At 39.3% G+C, this 19,919-nt stretch overlaps 1 protein-coding gene across 5 annotated transcripts in view; it reads right to left on the bottom strand.

Annotated features, from left to right (window-relative positions):
• Positions 1-10,318: 10,318 nt before the first annotated feature.
• PHACTR2 (phosphatase and actin regulator 2) overlaps positions 10,319-19,919 on the bottom strand; it is a 294,797-nt gene continuing 285,196 nt past the window's right edge. For all 5 annotated transcript variants that reach the window (XM_032160709.2, XM_032160745.2, XM_032160761.2 and 2 more), the window contains one exon: positions 10,319-17,943. In XM_032160709.2, the coding sequence (XP_032016600.1) occupies positions 17,928-17,943 (16 nt within the window). In that variant the 3' untranslated portion in view covers positions 10,319-17,927. The remainder of the gene's footprint in view (positions 17,944-19,919) is intronic.

Raw genomic sequence — 19,919 nt, 5'->3', positions numbered from 1 at the left:
GGCTTAGGGCTGGGGCTAGTTTCTATGTGTTTAGTAACATATTTTGATCTTTCGGTGTTTGAAGCAATAACCTACACAACTTGATCAGTGCCTGGGAATGTTCAAGGCCCAGGCTTAACTTTAAGCCTACAGGGGGAAAAAAACCCCATGCAGCTGGCCAGGTCACAGAGTGGTCAAGGCACTCTGTGTTAGTCAGGACACAGAAAGAAAGTGGGGGGCTCTGAGGGACCATCTCTGCCTCTAGGAAACATTTTCATACTCTTCAAAACTGGGGATCATCCCAAATGTTCTCACTGTATCCTGTACACACTACCCTACTCAGCTATGCTGAATTGTGAATTCTTATTTTTATCTGTCTCTAGAACCAGACTGCAGTCACCTACTCGAAAGCAAGGATCCTTGTCTTGCTGACTTGAACATCTTTAGGGCCGAGCATAGTAAAGGCTCAATAATAATTGCACTGTTCCAAGTATTTTACCTACATTTACTCATTAAATCCTTACAGCAGATTTAAGTAGACATACAATTACCCTTTTCTACTCAATAGAGATTACAGAACAGAAAGTTAAGTGACTTTTGCTCCAGGGTACAAAGTCCATAAGTGATGAAGCCAGAATGTGAACTCAGTTGTAGCTTGAGAGTCACACGCTACCATTACAGTACTATATACCCCATTTCAGAAAACCACCTTATTACAAAATACTCCAACATATAAGATGAGCTTATATGTGTCAGAGTCTGTTCCGAGTGCTATCTTAATGTAGAAAAATGTTATTTGCCACCAGTGAGAGCAAAAATAATTGAAATATTATAGTAATGATAATAAATTCAAGCAATACTTCTACTCTTTTAGTATGCTCTAATTACTGGTGTCCATGTTAAAGTGATTAAACAGAATTTCTGGCTTAGTCTAGGCTTTGAATAAGTTTTTAAAAATTTTTTATATGGAACTAAGCCATTGAAATTATGGTTTTATTCGCATTCATATCACATTCACTGGTTCTCCCTCTTCCATCAACATCACTCAAGGAGTCCCAAGCACCAGGAAGCCAATGTACACAGAAGTGCAGAGAAAACTAATTAGAACCTGAAGCAGTAACTTCTAGGAGTTATAAATTACATGTTTGAAAATCCTAATAAAGCTTATGGAGGTACTCATTTTATTTTTATGTTTTGAGATGGAGTCTCGCTCTGTTGCCCAGGCTGGAGTGTAGTTACATGATCTCGGCTCACTGCAACATCCGCCTCCCTGGCTCAAGCGATTTTTGTGCCTCAGCCCCCCAAGTAGCTGGGACTACAAGTGTCCACCACCACACCTGGCTAATTTTTGTATTTTTAGTAAAGATGGGATGTCACCATGTTGGCCAGGCTGGTCTCGAACTCGTGATCTCAAGTGATCTGCCCACCTCAGCTTCCAAAAGTACTGTTATTACAGGTGTGAGCCACTGCACCCAGCCGGTACTTAGTTTATAAAAAGGAAAAGTGCGGCCAAATGGATGTACCAGGATGTTCATTGTAACACTGCTGGTAAAAATAAAACAATTAAAATTTCATTAGTGAGCCCGTTGTGGTGCCCAGGAGTTTGAGTCCAGCCTAGGCAGCATAACAAGACTCTATATCTTAAAAAAAGAAAAATTTTGTTAGTAAAGGATTAATTAAAACCAACAAATAAACCATTCATACAGCGAGCTACTGTGATGCTGGTTTACTTTAGATTAAGTTTTGTTTTTTTTGAGATGGGGTCTTGCTATGTTGCCCAAGCTGGTTTCAAACTCCTGGCCTCAATTGATCCTCTTGCCTCAGCCTCCCAAGTAGCTGAGACTATAGGCACATGTCACCGTGCCTGGCTTCTTTTTGTTAAAAATGTGTAAAAAAAAGAAAAATATGTTACAAAGAAATATAGTGCGGCCAGGCACAGTGGCTCACGCCTGTAATCCCAGCACTTTGGGAGGCCGAGGCAGGTGGATCACGAGGTCAGGAGATCGAGACCATACTGGCTAACACGGTGAAACCCCGTCTCTACTGAAAATACAAAAAAATTAGCTGGGCATGGTGGCGGGCGCCTGTAGTCCCAGCTACTCGGGAGGCTGAGGCAGAAGAATGGCGTGAACCCAGGAGGCGGAGCTTGCAGTGAGCCGAGACTGCGCCAGTGTGCTCCAGCCTGGGCAACAGAGCAAGACTCTGCCTCCAAAAAAAAAAAAAATATATATCATAGTGCAAGTGTAAACAAAATCTGGGAGACTATGCACCAAATTGCCAACAACGATTATTCACAAAGAGCTGGGATGGAATTGCAGGGAACTTTCAGTGTCTATATTAGATATTTCTTCAATGTTTACATGATTAGAGTGAAGATTTAAAGTATTACATTTGGTTTTATATATATATATATATAGTTACAATACTTAAAAGGAAAGAGGCACTAATATAATTTGGTTCAATAAATATTGTTGAACAATAATGCTCTTCATAACTGGGGCTCATCCTGAATGTTCTCACTGTATCCTATGATCACACTACTCTGCTCAGTTATGCTAAGTTGTAAATTCTTATTTTCATCTGTCTCTACAACTAGATTTCAGTCACCTACTCAAAAGCAAGGATCTTTGTCTTGCTGACTTGACTTCTTCAGGGCCTAGCATATTGAAGGCTCAATAATAATTGCACTGTTCAAAGTGCTTTGCATACATTTACTCATTAAATCCTTATAGCAGGATTTAATGTCATGGCTCTCATATATAAAGTGAGCACATGTTAAAGATCTTATTTTACACATGATTAATGAAGGAACCAGTAAGATGTTACAATTAGTTCAAAGGACAATCCAAAGAACAGAAACATTTATAGAGCAGGAATATTGTGAAGAATGTGCAAATGGAGACAAAACTTACTTCTTCCACAGTAAGGGAGGGAAGTGAGTTGAAATCTCTACTGGACAGAATTTACGTAGATGTTTAGAGACAAGAATTGTTTTGCATGACATCAGCTTTCTAAATTTACAGTGTTGTAAAATAGCTCAAAGATAAGGAGAAGCACAGAACCCTCATAAAATCAGAATCGAAAAGGTGTGCTTGTCTCTACAATGCATCATTTCTCACAAAGCACAAATTTTCCCCTACAATATTAACTGATGACAGTAGTATGCATTGTATACTAGCTGGAAGTAGTCTCTGGCATTTGTTTCATTCTTATTATGCAACTTGGGCTAAGTGGACCTCAGTTTACTTACCTGAATGTAAAATGGGAATGATATGATTAATACATACCTTCCAGAGTTGTTGGATTAAATGAGAGGATGGGTATGAAGTATTTGGACCTGTGCTTGACTTCTGGTAAGCATTTGATGAACGTGAGCTACTGTCCTTTTCTCAGCTGAGTGTAGTTATTCACCTCACTGCATTGTACTTCAGGATGATCGTCTCCTGAAACAGGACCTTCAGTATCTAGAATGTGTCAGGGGCACGAGCTTTGCTTCAAATCAGGTTCACTTCATGAGAATCTGTTTGCTTGCACATTGAACCAACTCTTCTGCTTCCCTGGATATTATTATTTTGCTTTCCCTAAATTTCTGGTATGTTTTAGGTCCTTTATGGTACATCCTTAAATTTCAAATCTTTTACTTGCTTATAGTCACTAGCAATTGTATGTTCTTTAAAATCCTTTTTAATTGCACAATCCTTTTAGATTGCTTGGCTTTTTGTTTACTGACTCCTGTTCTTAGATTCAGAAGTATGTCCATTTAGGCTAGGCACTGTGGCTAAGGCCCATAATCCCAGCACTTTGGAAGGACAAGATGGGAGAGTCACTTGAGCCCAGGAGTTTGAGACCAGCCTGGGCAACAAAGTGAGACCTCGTCTGTACAAAACAATTAGCCGGGTGTGACGGGAAGTGTCTGTGGTCCCAGCTACTTGGGAAGTTGAGACAGGAGGATCACGTGAGCTCGGCAGGTTGAGGCTACAGTGAGCTGTGCTTGCACCACTGCACTCCAGCCTGGGTGACAGAGTGAGACCGTCTCAAAAAAAAAAGTACATATATTTATTGAATGTCATGATGGTATTATAAAACAAAAGCACCTAATCCCAGGATTTGGGGAGGCAGAGGTGGGCAGATCATGAGGTCAGGAGATCAAGACCATCCTGGCTAACATTGTGAAACTCTGTCTCTACTAAAAATACAAAAAATTAGCCAGGCATGGTGGCATGTGCCTGTAGTCCCCGCTACTTGGGAGGCTGAGGCAGGAGAATCGCTTGAACCCAGGAGGTGGAGGTTGCAGTGAGCTGATATCGCACCACTGCATTCCAGCTTGGGAGATGGAGCGAGACTGTCTCAAAAAAACCAAATCCCAACAAACAAAAAAACACATACCTTTTGTTGATGAGTACACCTGGAAATATTAATCTGAAACAATTTATTGTGCCTTTGTAATTATAAAATGAATTTTAACTACCCTTTGATATATTTCAGTTGGACTCATTCTAGTTTTAGAGTATAAAAAGTATGTAAATAATTATTAGTCCCCTTTCCTGTGAGTAACAGATACTATAAAAAGTGGAAAGTTTAAAAAATTAAGAGTAATCACATCATGCATGCATTTATTTATTTTTATGTTTTAAACTTTTTTTTTTTTTTTTTTAGAGACAGGGTCTTGCTCCGTTCCCCAGGCTGGAGTACAGTGGCACAATTATACCTCCCTGTAGCCCTGACCTCCTGGACTCAGGGGATTCTCACACCTTAGCTTCCCAAATACCTGGGACTACAGGCACACGCCACCACTCCCAGATGATTAAAACACACATTGTACAAGCAGGGTCTCACCATGTTGTCCAGGCTGTTGTCAAACTCCTGGGCTCAAGCAACCCACCCACTTCAGCCTCCTACAGTGCTGGGATTACAGGCTAGAGCCACCACACCCAGCCCATGCATATATTTGACTCATGAATTTATGCTTTTGGCATATGAGAAATGAAGATTTACCATCATTACTACTGAGGGAGATTGGCGATTCTGCCTGCCATTGCATCAATGAGCATATACTCAGAATGCGGGTGACACAAGACATTAATCAACTTTCTCCTATACAATCAGATTGTACAGTGTCCAATCACTCTGCTCCCTGTACTTCTTATAGAGTGAACATCTCACTGTGCTGAATGTAGTTCTTAGGCTTTAACGGTAAGGTTCTATACATATATATGTTGTTATATTTAGAACATAGCAATTAAATATAAGCTTATTTCAACTGTGCCAAATTAAAGAACCAGCCACCTATTCCAATGTTGAAGTAAAAGCAGGCTGTGTTAGACTTATTGAGATAGTATGTTTGTATATAGTATTTGGGGCAATATAAGGCATTTTTAAATATAATTTTTGCTTTACAACTTACCCCCCTACATAATGTAGTATTCCATTTTAGTTAAAGTTAAGCTATCCCGTAAAACTCATTAAAATTAAGACAAACATCCTAAGCACTTAGATGATGAATAAATGATTTGATTTTGCAGCCTTGGAGACAAAACCTGGCAATGAGAGAATAGTTTATTAGATTTTTATTGTGGTAATTTCTTCATGGTCTTAAGCTACATTGTCTGTTGAAGAGGTTTATCCACTTCCACAGCTTCCATTACACATGCTGCTGATTCTCAGCTTCCTATCTGTAGCCCAGACTTTTTTCCTGACTTTCAGACTCATATATCCAACTGACCACCGTACATCTATCCACATGTGGATGTCCCAACAGAAGGCAATTCCAACAATTGAATTGCATTTCCAAATTTGAATGCCTCCCCTTTCTATACCTCCTATGCTCTCTTGCTCTTCCCTGCCCTCCAATCTAGCCTTACATCAGCCTCAGCGCTGCTGTTTTCTATTTCAGCAAGTGGCATCACCACCATCCGCTCAAGCCAGTCACATGATAGGTATAATCTTAACTTTTCCATCTCCTCCATTTACCATATGGAACAATCATTTCCACTTCATAACTGTCCTTTGAGTCTGTTTATGTCTCTTCATTCCAATAGTTAATACCTTGGTTGGGGCCACCATCACCTCCCAACAAGATGATGGCAGTAGTAATGGCCACCATGCTTCCAATACTGCTTCCTCTGATCTAATCCATTCCTTCAATCGAATTCACTGTGGCCAGGATGATTAGGGCAAACCTGATGATGTTACCCCTGAGCTTAAAATACTTTGGTGAATCTCTATTGTCTCAAGGATAAATTCTAAATTCTTTGACAAGATTTAAAATGACCCTCAAGATTTAGTCTTCGTTTACCTCTTTAGTCTCATTACAGCTTCTATTTTGGCTCAGCTTTAATACTTAATTGTGCCATTCTGAGCACAACTATAGAGTTCTGGTCACAGGAAAAAATCTAGATTAGACATTGGTATGGGATAAATGTGCAATCTAATTAGATGCCATGGCTGGGTGTGGTGGCTCATGCCTGTAATCCCAACATTTTGGAAGGCCGAAGAGGAAGGATCGCTTGAGGCTAGTTGTTTGAGACCAGCCTGGGTAACCTAGTGAAACCTCTGTCTCTATAAGAAAGCTTTTTAAAAATTAAATGTCACTTAAGTAAATTATGTCTAGTTTGAGAGAGAGAATATGGAAAAAATGCAAAGTCTCAAGTAGGCCAGTAAAAGATTGTTGAAGGAAATTAACTGCAACTTGAGAGTTCCTTCTACTTTTCTACATCTTGTTTTCTTTTTTTCTTTTAGAGAAAGGGTCTCACTCTGTCACCCAGGCCAGAGTGCAGTGTTGTGATCATAGCTCACTGCAGCCTTGGCCTCCTAGGTTCAAGCAATCTCCCTGCCTCAGCCTACCGAGTGGCTGGGACTATAGGTACGCCACCAGGCTTGGCTAACTTTTCAAATTATTTGTAGAGTCAGGGTCTTGCTATGTTGCCCAGGCTGGTCTCAAACTTCTGGACTCAGGCAATCCTCCTGCTTTGGCCTCACAAAGCACTGGGGTTATAGGCAGGAACCACCGTGCTGGCCAAACTTCCTTCTACCTATCAAAGAACTTTTTAGAATGCAGTTTGAATCAGGTATAACAAAACCAATTCTTTCTGAAGGCTGTGGATTTGGAGACCCTCTAACAATATAAGGGTTGAAAACTGGTTCTGAGTATGTCCCTGTGGTTGAAGTAGATTCTTCCCAGAAGTATATAACACTTAGGACGCATTTATCAGTCGTGGATTTTTTTTCCCCATTAAGCAAATAGTGAATTGTCAATCTAGTAATCAGTTTGCCTGAGGTTTTAAAATCTGCTTTTCTTAGTGTCTGTTTCTACAAGCCTGGGAATTAAATATAGATATTAAATCAAAGTCAAAATAATACTTTTGTGTTACATTTAATTGTTTTATAATTACTAAGACACATATATGTACTTGGTATTAAAGCGCTTACAATTTTAAAAAACTGGAATATTGTAGAATCTGACCTATTAGGCATGCGCTTCCAATTTAAACTATGTAACTAATTTTAGACTTGTAAAATTAAAAAGTATAAGGACATTTCTACATTTGTAAATAATACTGAAATGTCTAAGAAAAGTTGATTTACTGCATATATAATGCATTAGATTTAAAAGTGTTGTTAAATGCTTGCTATAGTCACATTTGGGCATTTGAAATGATTACACAGAAAATAAAATCTGCCAAATTTATATATGCTATTTCCAGAAAAACTTTAAAGAAACTATAATGGAATAGCTGGAGAAGACATTTGCATTGTTCCCAGAAGGATGAGTTGGATATTAACACATAAAGAGCACCAGCTGGAGGGAATGGCTTAATCAAAGTTGTGGTGTGCAAAGAGTACATCGCATACTTGGGGAACAATGGGCTTCATTTGATTTGGTCCAAGTGTGAAATAAAGGGAGTGTAATCTGGAACTGTGGTCTGTGGTTAGACTACAGATGCTTTTTTTTTTTGAGACAGGGTCTCGCTCTGCAGTGGGGAGATCTCAGCTTACTGTAACCTCCGCCTCCCGGATTCAAGCAACTCTCGTGCCTCAGCCTCCTAAGTAGCTGGGACTACAGGTGCACACCACCACACCTGGCTAATTTTTGTATTTTTGGTAGAGACAGGGTTTCATCATGTTGGCCAGGCTGGTCTTGAACTCCTTGGCACAAGTGATCCACTGGCCTTGGCCTCCCAAAGTGCTGATATTACAGGCTTGAGCCACTGTGCCTGGCCATAACTACAGCTTATGAGGGCTAGATTAAAGCACCTGGGAGTTGTTCAGCAGGTACTGGACAACTCTAAGCAGGAATGTTATGAGTGTACTTTAGGAAGACTAATGCCATTTGGGCACAGTGGCTCATGCCAGTGATCCCAGCACTTTGGGAGGTTGAGGTGGGAGGATTGCTTGAGTCCAGGAGTTCAAAACTAGCTGGGACAACATAGCCAGCCCCATCTCTACAAAAAACACAAAAACAACAAAAAAAGAATTAGCCAGGCACGGTGGAGCATGCCTGTAGTCCCAGCTATTTTGGAGGCTGAGGCAGGAGGAGGCTTGAGCCCCAGAGTTCCAGGATGCTGTGAGCCATGACTGTGCCACTGTACTCCAGCCTGGGTGACAGAGCAAGACCCTGTCTCCAAAAAAAAAAAAAAGAAAAAACCACACAAAAAAACAAGAACTGACTGTGGGAAAAGATTTTGCAGCTCAGTTTGCTGCATACTGCTACCTGAAAAATTAGAGGCAAATTCTTGCTCATGTTAAATACTCCCTTCTCTGGTTTGTCTGACCTGGGCCAACCAAGGTCAAAAAGTCCATCAAAATCAAATCATTGAGTAGACAAGCACTGAAAATGCTACTTCTCTCTTCCCTGTGATATTCATCTAATTTCAAAAAGCTAACATCTGCAGCTTTTTTTTTTTTCATTCAAATCCTTAGAAATGGTGTCTCTTTTTAACAAAAGAGCAAAAAAATCTTCACACGAACTTTAGGTTCTTAGCCTTTCTCTAGATTTTACGTGTTCCACTTTAGCGACCACCCTTTAAAGAGCAAAGAGTTTAAAACTCACAAACTAAGTGAGGACTTGGGTATCTGTGGGCAGCAGTGCTCGTAGCAGCAACTCCATGCAGAAGTTTGAATTGAGGCTCATGACTAGTTCATTTGTTTTTCTATTTTTATTTTTTATAGAGATGGGGTTTCACTGTGTTGCCCAGGCTGGTCTCAAACTCTTGGGCTCAAGCCGTCTTCCCGCCTTGGCCTCCCAAAGTGCTGGAATTACAGGCATGAGCCACTGCACCTGGCCTTTTAAAATTTATGTTCCAATTTTTTAATTTTTATTTTTTCATCGAATAGTTAAATCACAATAAATCAGAGGTTAATATAGAATTGTGTAAAATGAAAAACTGCCCATTTCTTACCTCCATTGGGTTTTAGACAGTAATGTTTCTATGTAGAACTTGGTTTTGTCTGAGAAAGAAATAGAATTGCAACAACTACTATGCCTGCCTTGAAGATGTGCCTCTCGTTTTCAATAGCATACTTGGGACAAATTTTTCAAACCTACTTTTTAATTTTTTGGTTCCAATCCTCCGGTCTTCTGTCTAGGATACTGGCAAGCACGTTGCTTTCAAGTTTCCCCTTACATCTTTGACCTTGTCCTGGAGTGGGGGGAGGTAAAGTTACTATTTGGTTTTTTTGTTTGTTTTTTTTTTGAGACGTTGTCTCGCTCTGTCTCCCAGGCTGGAGTGCAGTGGCGCAATCTCGGCTCACTGCAAGCTCCGCCTCCCGGGTTCACGCCATTCTCCTGCCTCAGCCTCTCCGAGTAGCTGGGACTACAGGCACCCGCCACCACGCCCGGCTAATTTTTCGTATTTTTTAGTAGAGACGGGGTTTCACCGTGGTCTCGATCTCCTGACCTCGTGATCCGCCCGCCTCGGCCTCCCAAAGTGCTGGGATTACAAGCGTGAGCCACCGCGCCCGGCCTAAGATTACTATTTGTAACTGATGGTGAAAATCACAAAAAGTATATTCCAATTCTTTTCGTGGTCAAAATACGCTCCCCTGCACTCCAGCCTGGGCGACAGAGCGAGACTCCGTCTCAAAAAAAAAAAAAAAAAAAAAAAAAAAATGCTCCCAACCTCACTCCTTGCTTGTAATACATTAAATAGTAAGCATAATGAGGAAGTCTGTTTATTTTCTATGTTATAAACTCTAAATGGACTATCTTTTATGTTTACATATAATAATGGCAATAAAAACATCAATATCCAATACCTCAGATATAAAAAGATAGCAAGTTAAAAAAATACTGGAAGTTTCTTTTAAGAGCAGTAATTCTTTAGACAGACATTTCAAATAAAAAGTACAAGGCCCTACATGCCTCAAGACCTTACATACAAAGAGGTGTTAAAAACTTAGGTGAAGTTGAAATAACAGGCAATTAGGGAAGTTGTCTTACTCTTTTTTCTTTTTGCATTTAAAAAGGCTGAGCACTATCCAAATATAATAGAAACTGGAACAAACTAAAACTGGGGATTTCCCAATGATTTTATTGAGGTAACTTTTCCCAATTTTATACATATATGCATTTATATATACTTAGGAAAGCTAAACAATGTTCTAAGGCACTTGGAATTGTGCACAGCAAAGTATCCTCTAACATCATACAACTAAATAGAGCAGAATTTTGCTTTTTAAATAACACAAACACCAGTACGGAATTAAAAAAGGGAATACATAGTCTTTCTTTCAGGTTACAATAGTGGAATACAAGTACATATGTGTGTATACTTGTAGATATTTATACCCACATACTATAATACAGTACAGATAAGAACAACAACAAAAGAGAAACTGTCATGTTAATCAGTGTACAGTTCCAGTTATTTACACTCACAGATATTACACCTGTGTAATACGTAGAACTAGATCACTCACTGGAAATCAGAAAGCATTCAGTCAGTCTGATAATGATCACAGTTTACCATTGTTATCACTTTAACTGAAGTGTGAAATAACAAAAGAATGCATATAGTCCATTATTTAAAAATCCCTGTTACACAGAAAAAGAAAAAAAAGAAACTCATTTGAATTTTTAGTAGGTCCTAAATCTGGTGAAATTGGTGTAAATGTTTTGAACACACTGGCACATTTCTAAGCCACAGAAGAAATGTTAAAAAAAAAAAAAAAGAAAAAGAAATAATAGTCCCTATATTTTAAGGGATGAAAGTGGTTTGACCCTTGAATCATTCTGATTATTTCTGAAGAAGAGTTAGCCCTGCAGTGGTAACTTCTCGTTGTGGAGGCTCTCTAAGCAATGTAATGACATAGTCAAACTATAACAAAAGTATCCAGTAAGGGGTAGAGCTCCTCCTCCCCAGAGTTGGCAAGTGGCACAAATATTATTGGCTTTTTCATATACCATAAAACTGACCTGAGGGTAGAGTGGCATTCTGCCTTATTTGCTCCTTTCAATTTATTCTTAAAAAACAAATACTGCTATTTAAAAAGATAAGAATTCTTAAGCACCATCTAAAAGCTTACAATATAACCACCTTTATTGACTCTGCCTTACTCGGCCTCAAAAACAATTTAGAAATTTTAATGCTTTAAAAAATTATAGTGGCTAATTTAATTCCATTCTGCTAGCCACAATTCATTCAAATAATGTCAAGACATATTTACCATTCAGTTCTGGTGATAAAAAGCGACAAAGAATATGTTTCTGTATTGTTAGTAGAGTTTAATAATATTTCACCTAAGTAAAACTCATCTTGTTTTGTGTGTGACCATCACTGAAGTATGAACAATAGGCATGCAATCCACAGTTAATCCACATTTTCATCATAATGCAGCATTCACAAATCTTATTAGAAAAGTTGAACCGCATGACTACATTTATACAGGGGAAATTCAAGCATTTGCGTGTGAATTAAATGCTTCGTTAATAGGATAAGCAGGTGATTCATTTGGAACTTATGGGATGCAGCATAACCAGGTGAAATCTAATGGTGATTTATTTCCAAAGACCACCAGGTTTGTTCAAGTGCATTGTTAGTCTGTGTTTGTGTTTAACCCATGCAACAATCCTCATGACAGTAACAAGGATTATGATCAATAATGTGGTTCTAAAGAAAAGTTGTAAGGCAAAAAAAAAAAAAGAAAAAAAAAGAAAGCTTTCTTCATGTATGATCTCTCCTTTAAGTATATATAGGGACTCTAAGTATATATATATATATATATATATATATATGGACTAGGCCAAGTCCCCATGCCCACTGAATGGCCAAGGCTGCCCAGTAACCTCCTCCCTGAAGAACAGCTGCACTGAGACAAAGGCTCGAAAAATGAAGGGAGAAAAACCATTCAGGGCCCCAAGAAATGCAAGGCAGCAGAGACAATGTTTGAGGATAGGCACTTTTTCTCCCTGTGTCCTCAAATTGCAGTAGACAGTGGCATTCAGGGGAGGTGATACCAACCTCCAAGGGAGGGCATTTGAAGCTGGGGGAATGCTTTTTATTCTTGGTGTTTACAATGACTGAGAATGCTACTGACATTTAGTCAGCAGGGGCCTGGGATATTGAACATCTGGCAATGCACGGGAAGATTCTGTACAGCAAAGACCTACCCAGCTCCAAATGCCAAGAGCATCCCCACTGAGAAACACGGACCAACAGTGCTTCGCTCATATGTGCAGCTGTGCTAGCAATGCAACAAGCTAAATGACATTTTTGTGTGTGCAGTAAATCCTAGCATGGCTAAAAAATGACCCATCCTTATAGGGGTGGCTTTAGGTGGGAATAGCTGCCACAGGATCCTCCATTTCTTTGCCAGAAATTTTACAACACATACAACAGGATTTTTAAATGTGGGATGATACTGTCTTCAAAAAAGCACTGGTGGGTAAGGTTCCAGCTGCTTTCTAGAAATGCTAATGGCGCTTTGCATTTCCATACATAGCTTAAGCTTAATGATTACAAAAAGGAAATTGGAAGTGAAAATGGGAATGATTTGAGGGTACTCTACCTCTCTCCCCAACACCTCTTGGTCACTGCCTGCCTTTACAGTAGAGCCCAATGCTGCTTCTTTGAAACCTGGGTTTGAACTAACTGGGGATGTACTTTCTCTAGAAAGATGTTCCTATTAATTTGGTGATTACTCTGTCATTGCTTTTCCCTCGAGGACATATTTTATTTTATTTTATTCATTATTATTATTATCATTATTTTGAGACGGAGTCTTGCTCTGTCGCCCAGGCTGGAGTGGAGCGGCACGATCTCGGCTCACTGCAACCTCTGCCTCCCGGGTTTAAGTGATTCCCCTGCCTCAGCCTCCCGAGTGGCTGGGATTACAGGCACAAGCCACCATGCCCGGATAATTTTTTTTTTTGTATTTTCAGTAGAGATGGGGTTTCACCATGTTGGCCAGGCTGGTCTTGAACTCCTGACCTCAACTGATCCACCCGCCTTGGCCTCCCAAAGTGCTGGTATTACAGGTGTGAGCCACCACACCCGGCCAATATAGGACATATTTTAGTTGTATAAGTTCATTCTGCTTTGTCCAGTAAAGCAATGTAATCTATCCTACCAGTAAGTAGAGACTACCTACTCAGTAGTGAAAGATCCAGCCATTTCAAGAGGCCAAGGGACAATTCTGTAAATAAATTGCATCTAAGTAGTTCCTTACTACTCACAACATGCTCTAATGGTGTGAAGAAATTAATTCTTATCCCAAAGAATATACTTTTCCTAGTAATGATAGGCTTCATATAAATGGAATTTAAGAATGCTTTAACAGTTCTACCATACTCAGGGGTAAATGACATGAATTCGTATATATTGTACTAGTTTAATTCCATACCACCTACTCTGAGGAAGATTTCTTGCTCCATTTGAAATTTGCAGCAAGGAGCACTTAAAAATAATAACAGACTGAAGAAATTTTTGAGCAGGAAAGGAAGAAAGTTTTCATTATTAAGTGTGGACATACTACTCTGTGGTAGACAAGACTACCCTTTTCTATTGTGAATACAGTATGATTTTTGAAAGTTGTGTCTGTCTGATTCTATGAAGCATAAATAAAATGCCTGTTATGTGTTAATATGGTACATATCAGAATATGCAGTGTTAATGCAATTTTTTCCTCTTTTAAGTGTAAGCTACGATATATATAATATACATATACATTTATTTATTTATTTTTAATGCCAACGCAGCCCTGAATTAATTGCAGGCTGTAAAATTGGACCTTTTTTGACTCAGGTTTTAAGGACTCATCTCTTATTTTCAGTATTTGGTGATTTTTGAAGGGTGTATTCAATTCCTTTATTTCCTTAAATATATTTTCCCTTCAATTTCGGAACTTCCTACTAACAGAATATATTTACTAACATTAGAGAAAGATAAAGGACTACTCTCATTATGCTACTAAACAATATGAAGATGAAACCAGAAAGTCAGTTTTTCTGAGTAAAGCAGAGACAGATGTGTTTGCTTTTTCTCCATGTAAAATAGCTGTTCAAATGCCAAAATGGTTCTCTATTACAGATTTCAGTTAAGTAACTTAAGGAATTATAGCTAACATGTAAAAGTGCAAGACACTTCACATACACAGGAAATTATCAGGCAAGCTGCCTTAAATGAAGGCTGACTACCAGAGAACTATTTGTCAGACTGATTGGTAATGACCATGAAGATGCTGATCAAGCCTGCTGAGCATCTTCTTAATACCCTAATATTAATGTTTTATTCTCCATTAAGAAAAACTAAAACGGTCACTTTGGTTTCTACATCTGTCTAGTTCTTTCCTGCCTGGCATCTTCCTGGAGATGGGTTTGTTTTCTTCCTTAATCATATCTTGGGAACTCAGGAAAACCCGCTTACTTCCTCGATGTCAGCCTAATGTCAAACTTTAAATAGCCAAAAACCCGGAATTGTGTTACAACAAAAGAAATCCAATTCCCACACACTTTTATTTTTCCTATACAGCATATGCTTACTGGTTGGATTGCTGAAACGCTGGTGGTGGGCAGAGGTGCCTATGCACGGAGGGTGGGCCAGACCTCTGCATCCCTTTAGGGCCCCCAGGTAGGAGACCTCTGGCTGGGTGGCCAGTGGGGATATGTCTCATCTCTGCTCTACTAAAATAGAACCATATTCTGCAAAATACAGCTTAGCTCATAATCCTTTAATTCTTTCCACAGCTTTTTACTCAAGCAATCATTCTAATAAAATAATTGGTGATTCCAATTACCTAAATAGTAGACTAGCAGTGGCTCATTTTTTTTTTTACTTTTAAACTTGTCTCTAACTTAGCAAATTTTTTCTAAATGTATCCATTAGTATAAAGAAAAAGTATGAGTAGTTAATAAATCTGACCTATTATACAAGAAAAGCAATTTTGAAATACCAGATTTTCATTTTCTGTACTGAGTGTATCTCATTGTAGGCAACAAAAAATTGTAAACTATCGCAGGGACAAAAAACCAAACACCGCATGTTCTCACTCATAGGTGGGAATTGAACAATGAGAACTCATGGACACAGGAAGGGGAACATCACACTCCGGGGACTGTTGTGGGGTGGGGGAGGGGGGAGGGACAGCATTAGGGGATATACCTAATGCTAAATGACGAGTTAATGGGTGCAGCAAAACAACATGGCACATGGATACATATGTAACAAACCTGCACATTGTGCACATGTACCCTAAAACCTAAAGTATAATAAAAAACAAACAAACAAACAAAACAAAACAAAAACAAAAATTGCATCATAGGCATCAAAAGTGGGAAAAAATTGTTCCTTTTATCAACCAAATAGAAACTTTCAATAATGTACTTTGAGTGATAAAATGGTGATGTCTTACATTTACCATTATAGAGAGGTCTTGTGGTTAGAAATTTAAAAAGTGTTTAAAGATGATTAAGCATAGACAATTAAAGGAAACATTATATCTCTTGGTATTTTTCCCAAGACACTAAAATAATAAAATAAAAATATAATTAAGGAAAAGCATGACTTTGGGAAAAAAAAATCACAAGTTAATTTTTATGGCTGGATTGAAACACTATAAAACAGACAAAACCTCAGCCAGAGACACCTGGGCATGCAGAAAAATTTTTTCAAAGGAAAAAATTTGTCTTATCCTATTAGTGAAATGACAATAGACTCTGGGTGTATTTTATTAATGCACAGAGTCTAACAAGAGGTGCAGTAATGCTGGTTACTTTTCCTAGTTCTAACATGGTCCTGGCTTTTTATAATAGGCCAACTGGCATTAACATTTTTTATTTTTAAATAAAATGATCCGATTTCAAGTGGTTCTTTAAAATACCAATGAATGGCAGGATCTACATTTATTCACCAGGTTAAATGCTTACTTTTGGGTTGAAATAGAAAATTACAGTCTTGAACCAGAAACATCTCAGAAAATTGTAGTCCAAACTCTGAGAATAAAATAAACTCTATTTGGGTCTTGTTTTGTTATTCATTTCATGTGTTTTTAATTAAAGAGGCACAAAACAATTGTGAAGAACAATGAAATGCGAGGTGGTATTCACATATGGTCATATGTATTTGGGAGCAGAAGTCATACTGTGCCTGTGACTCCATGGGAAATAGCAACACAACAATAGAGAGTTTCTTAATGTAAACAATACAGACTGTAGGCTCATAGGGAAACCTTCCACTACTTTAACCTCACTGATTCTTTTGCATGGACAGTAAATACTGCACTGTATTTATGGATGCAATCTGCAGATTCTTAAAATACAAGATGAGGATTTCCTCACACACAACTTAGTGGAAACTTTCCATGTTCTGTTAAGCCTTTGGGTGTTTTTTTGATCTGTGTGCTTTTTTTTTTTTTTTTTTTTAATAGCAGCAATCCAACTTTAAAAAAATGCAGCACTAAAAAAATAACTAGTCCTTATTCCCATGCAGGACTAACTGCAGGCAGCACGTTTGTAGCTTGCTTAAGTTTTAACTTTGGAGTCAAGTTTATATAACAGGTGTCATGATTGTCAATACTGTCTTCTTTAGGTGAAGGAAGTATGGTTGCTTTGACTTTGGATCTAATCAAGATAGGGAAAGATCAAAAGATTTATTTCTGAAGCTTGCTATAGTTTTCTAGGGCCACATTACATCTGACTTTATTCCCAGTCCTCTTATCCTGTGAGGGCTGGTACACTAGGAAAGGAATATTTAAAAATGTCAAGTGTGCATAGCTAATGCTACTTAAAAGCATGCAACAAAATTTGGGTAAGCATGCTTGTTAAGAGTCAGTAGAAGCTCTTGCATTTAAGAAAAAGATGCATGAAAACATTCAGACTTATTTCTGGCAACTGGATTCACTGGCACAACATAAAATAATGGTACTATACTGTACCAACATAATGGTGAAACAAGAATATTCTCTGATCAAGTCTTTGAGGAATCCACATCGGGAGGTTAGATTCCTAAATCCCTTAATAAGTTCTCAGCTACCGAATAACTACTTCAAAAATACATTTATGCTTCAATTTTCTCTTTTCTTCATTAACATAATGAAATATTTCTCTTTCTTTCTGATTTTCAACTCCCACCCCTTTTCAGTGCCCAGCAATTTTAATCTATATTTCTCTTTCACCTGCATTATAAAATTTGGCTTTCTGGTAACAGGGAGCCAGCGATTGTCTTCTGCTCATCTTCTTTGATTAAAGCTTCTGATGAAGAATATCCACTGTGTCTCTTACCATCGCTGTGCATTCTGGGCAGCAAGAGTCACTGCATCCCTTCCTTTTGCTTGTTGGAGCCATCTGGGCCACACAGGTAAGGGGCACTTCCCAACCAAGCTGAGTCACACACTTCCTTCACCACAAATTAAACGGAAACACACACATTCAAATCCCAGTGCAACATCAGGTTTTCAGGAAGCAGGGCTTCCCCCAAAGATGATCAGTCTTTGTTTCCAAATAGTCTCACACTTCGTTATGGACGATGAAACCTGGAGTAAGAAATAGAAACTATGAGTCTGTGGCCTAGGAGCACATTCTGCATGCAGTGAGGGGAATAAGGCGTGGTCATGTTTACAATGAAAAGCTACCCTAGAGATCCCCCAACTGAATTACTGTTTATAGATTGCTGTCATAACAAAATACTGTTATAAATATTATCGAGGAAAGCAGAGACAACCCCTATATAAAAGATGCTGGTTATAGTATTCAGGTTACACAGCAACCAAGACAGAAAACATCACTATTCTTGAGCATCGTGCTCTAACCTTTATCAAGCAGAGGGAGATGTTTCACAAAGGGATTTTGGTACACCCGGTCTGTATTATAAAAGCACAGCAACAAGTAGGCACTTTTTCATTAGCTTCAGCCTCTCATCATCTCCTGCTGACGACTCCAAATCTACTTTCTACACTTGAATTTCCAAAAGCCCGCAGGGTGCTTCCCACCAGATGTTCCACGGGTACATACTAAGCATGTCCACAACTGTACAAAGCTTTCCTTGTTAACATGCCTTCACACTTTGTCTTATTTAATATTCTACCTTTAAAAATATTTTTTATCTAGAAATCTCAGATTAGCAATTCATTTCTCTCCCTCATCCAGCATTTCCTATTAGTCACCAAGTCCCGCCTCAACTGCCTGTCTTGGAATCATTAAAGTGCCATCTTTCGCTGGCACTACTTTCACGGTATGCTTGTTAGCCAGCCAGCTGGCTTCCTTTTCCCCCTTGCGAGTTCCTGAACATTCCTTGCATTTTTGTAGCCCGGTGCTTTTGAACATGCTGTTCACTAATACTGCAATTCCTTCCCTTCATTTCCTATTTATGTTTTCATTTTCAAGATCAAGGTCAAAAGTTATCTTCTCCATAAAGCCTTAAGTGATCAAGCTCTTCAGCCTACTTCTGCGATTCCACATTTATGCAACTCCGCCTAGCATTTCCCTCTGTCTTCTACAATCGAATGCTCATCTGCTCTGGTCAGCCAGTCTCCTCATTGGTTTCCCTGTCCCAGGCTCTCTCCAACAAATCTATGCTCCTCACTGTTGCTCGCACTATCCTTAAAAATACTGGTTCCATCATTCCAGTTCTCGGGATTTTTAAAATCTTTTTTTATTTTTAATTAGATACGGGGGTCTCGCTATGTTACCTAGGCTGGTCTTGAACTCCTGGTCTCAAGCGATTTGCCCACCTTTGCCTTCCACAGTGCTGTGATCACAGGTACGAGCCACTGTGCCCAGCCCAGTTCTTCCTCAAAAGGATCGTATTGTTCCCCATTCCCTACAAAATAAAATGTAAGCTGGGCATGGTAGCATACACCTGTAATCCCAGCTGCTTAGGAGTTTGAGGTGGGAGGATAGCCTTGAGTCCAGGAGTTCAAGACAAGTCTGGGCACATAGTAAGACCCTGTCCCTTAAAAAAATTAAAATAAGAAACCCAACAAAATAAAATTTAAACTTCCTGGAGTGGCAAGTAAGGCTTTTCAGAAAGTGGCCCAACTCATGATTCTAGCTATATCTCTATCACTGCTTCCAAATACTCTCCGTTCCAATCACTTGCCCCCAAAAGGCTTTTGTGCTAATGCCCTTTCCTCTACCTACTTTTTGCGGGGTGGGTGAGGGGGAGCCCCGGGGGGGTGGACAGGGTTTCACTCCTGTTGCCTAGGCTGGAGTGCAGTGGTGCGATCTCAGCTCACTGCAGCTTCAACCTCCTGGGCTCAGGTGATTCTCCCACCTCAGCCTCCAAGTCGCTGAAACTACAGGCATGCACCACCATGCCCAGCTAATATTTGTATTTTTAATAGAAATGGGTTTTGCTGTGTTGCCCAGGCTGTTCTCGAACTCCTGCACTCAAGCTATCTGTCCTCGGCCTCCCAGAGTGCTGGGATTACAGGTTTGATCCACCACGCCTGGCCTACTCTTTCTTCTACCTTCATCTCTCTTCCCATCTGCGCTTTATGCAGTCTCACTC

Source organism: Hylobates moloch, unplaced genomic scaffold, assembly GCF_009828535.3.
Source record: "Hylobates moloch isolate HMO894 unplaced genomic scaffold, HMol_V3 SCAFFOLD_2, whole genome shotgun sequence".
Taxonomy (NCBI): Eukaryota; Metazoa; Chordata; class Mammalia; order Primates; family Hylobatidae; genus Hylobates; species Hylobates moloch.
Note: the sequence above shows the minus strand (reverse complement) of the source record. Positions and strands in the feature narration are given on the sequence as shown.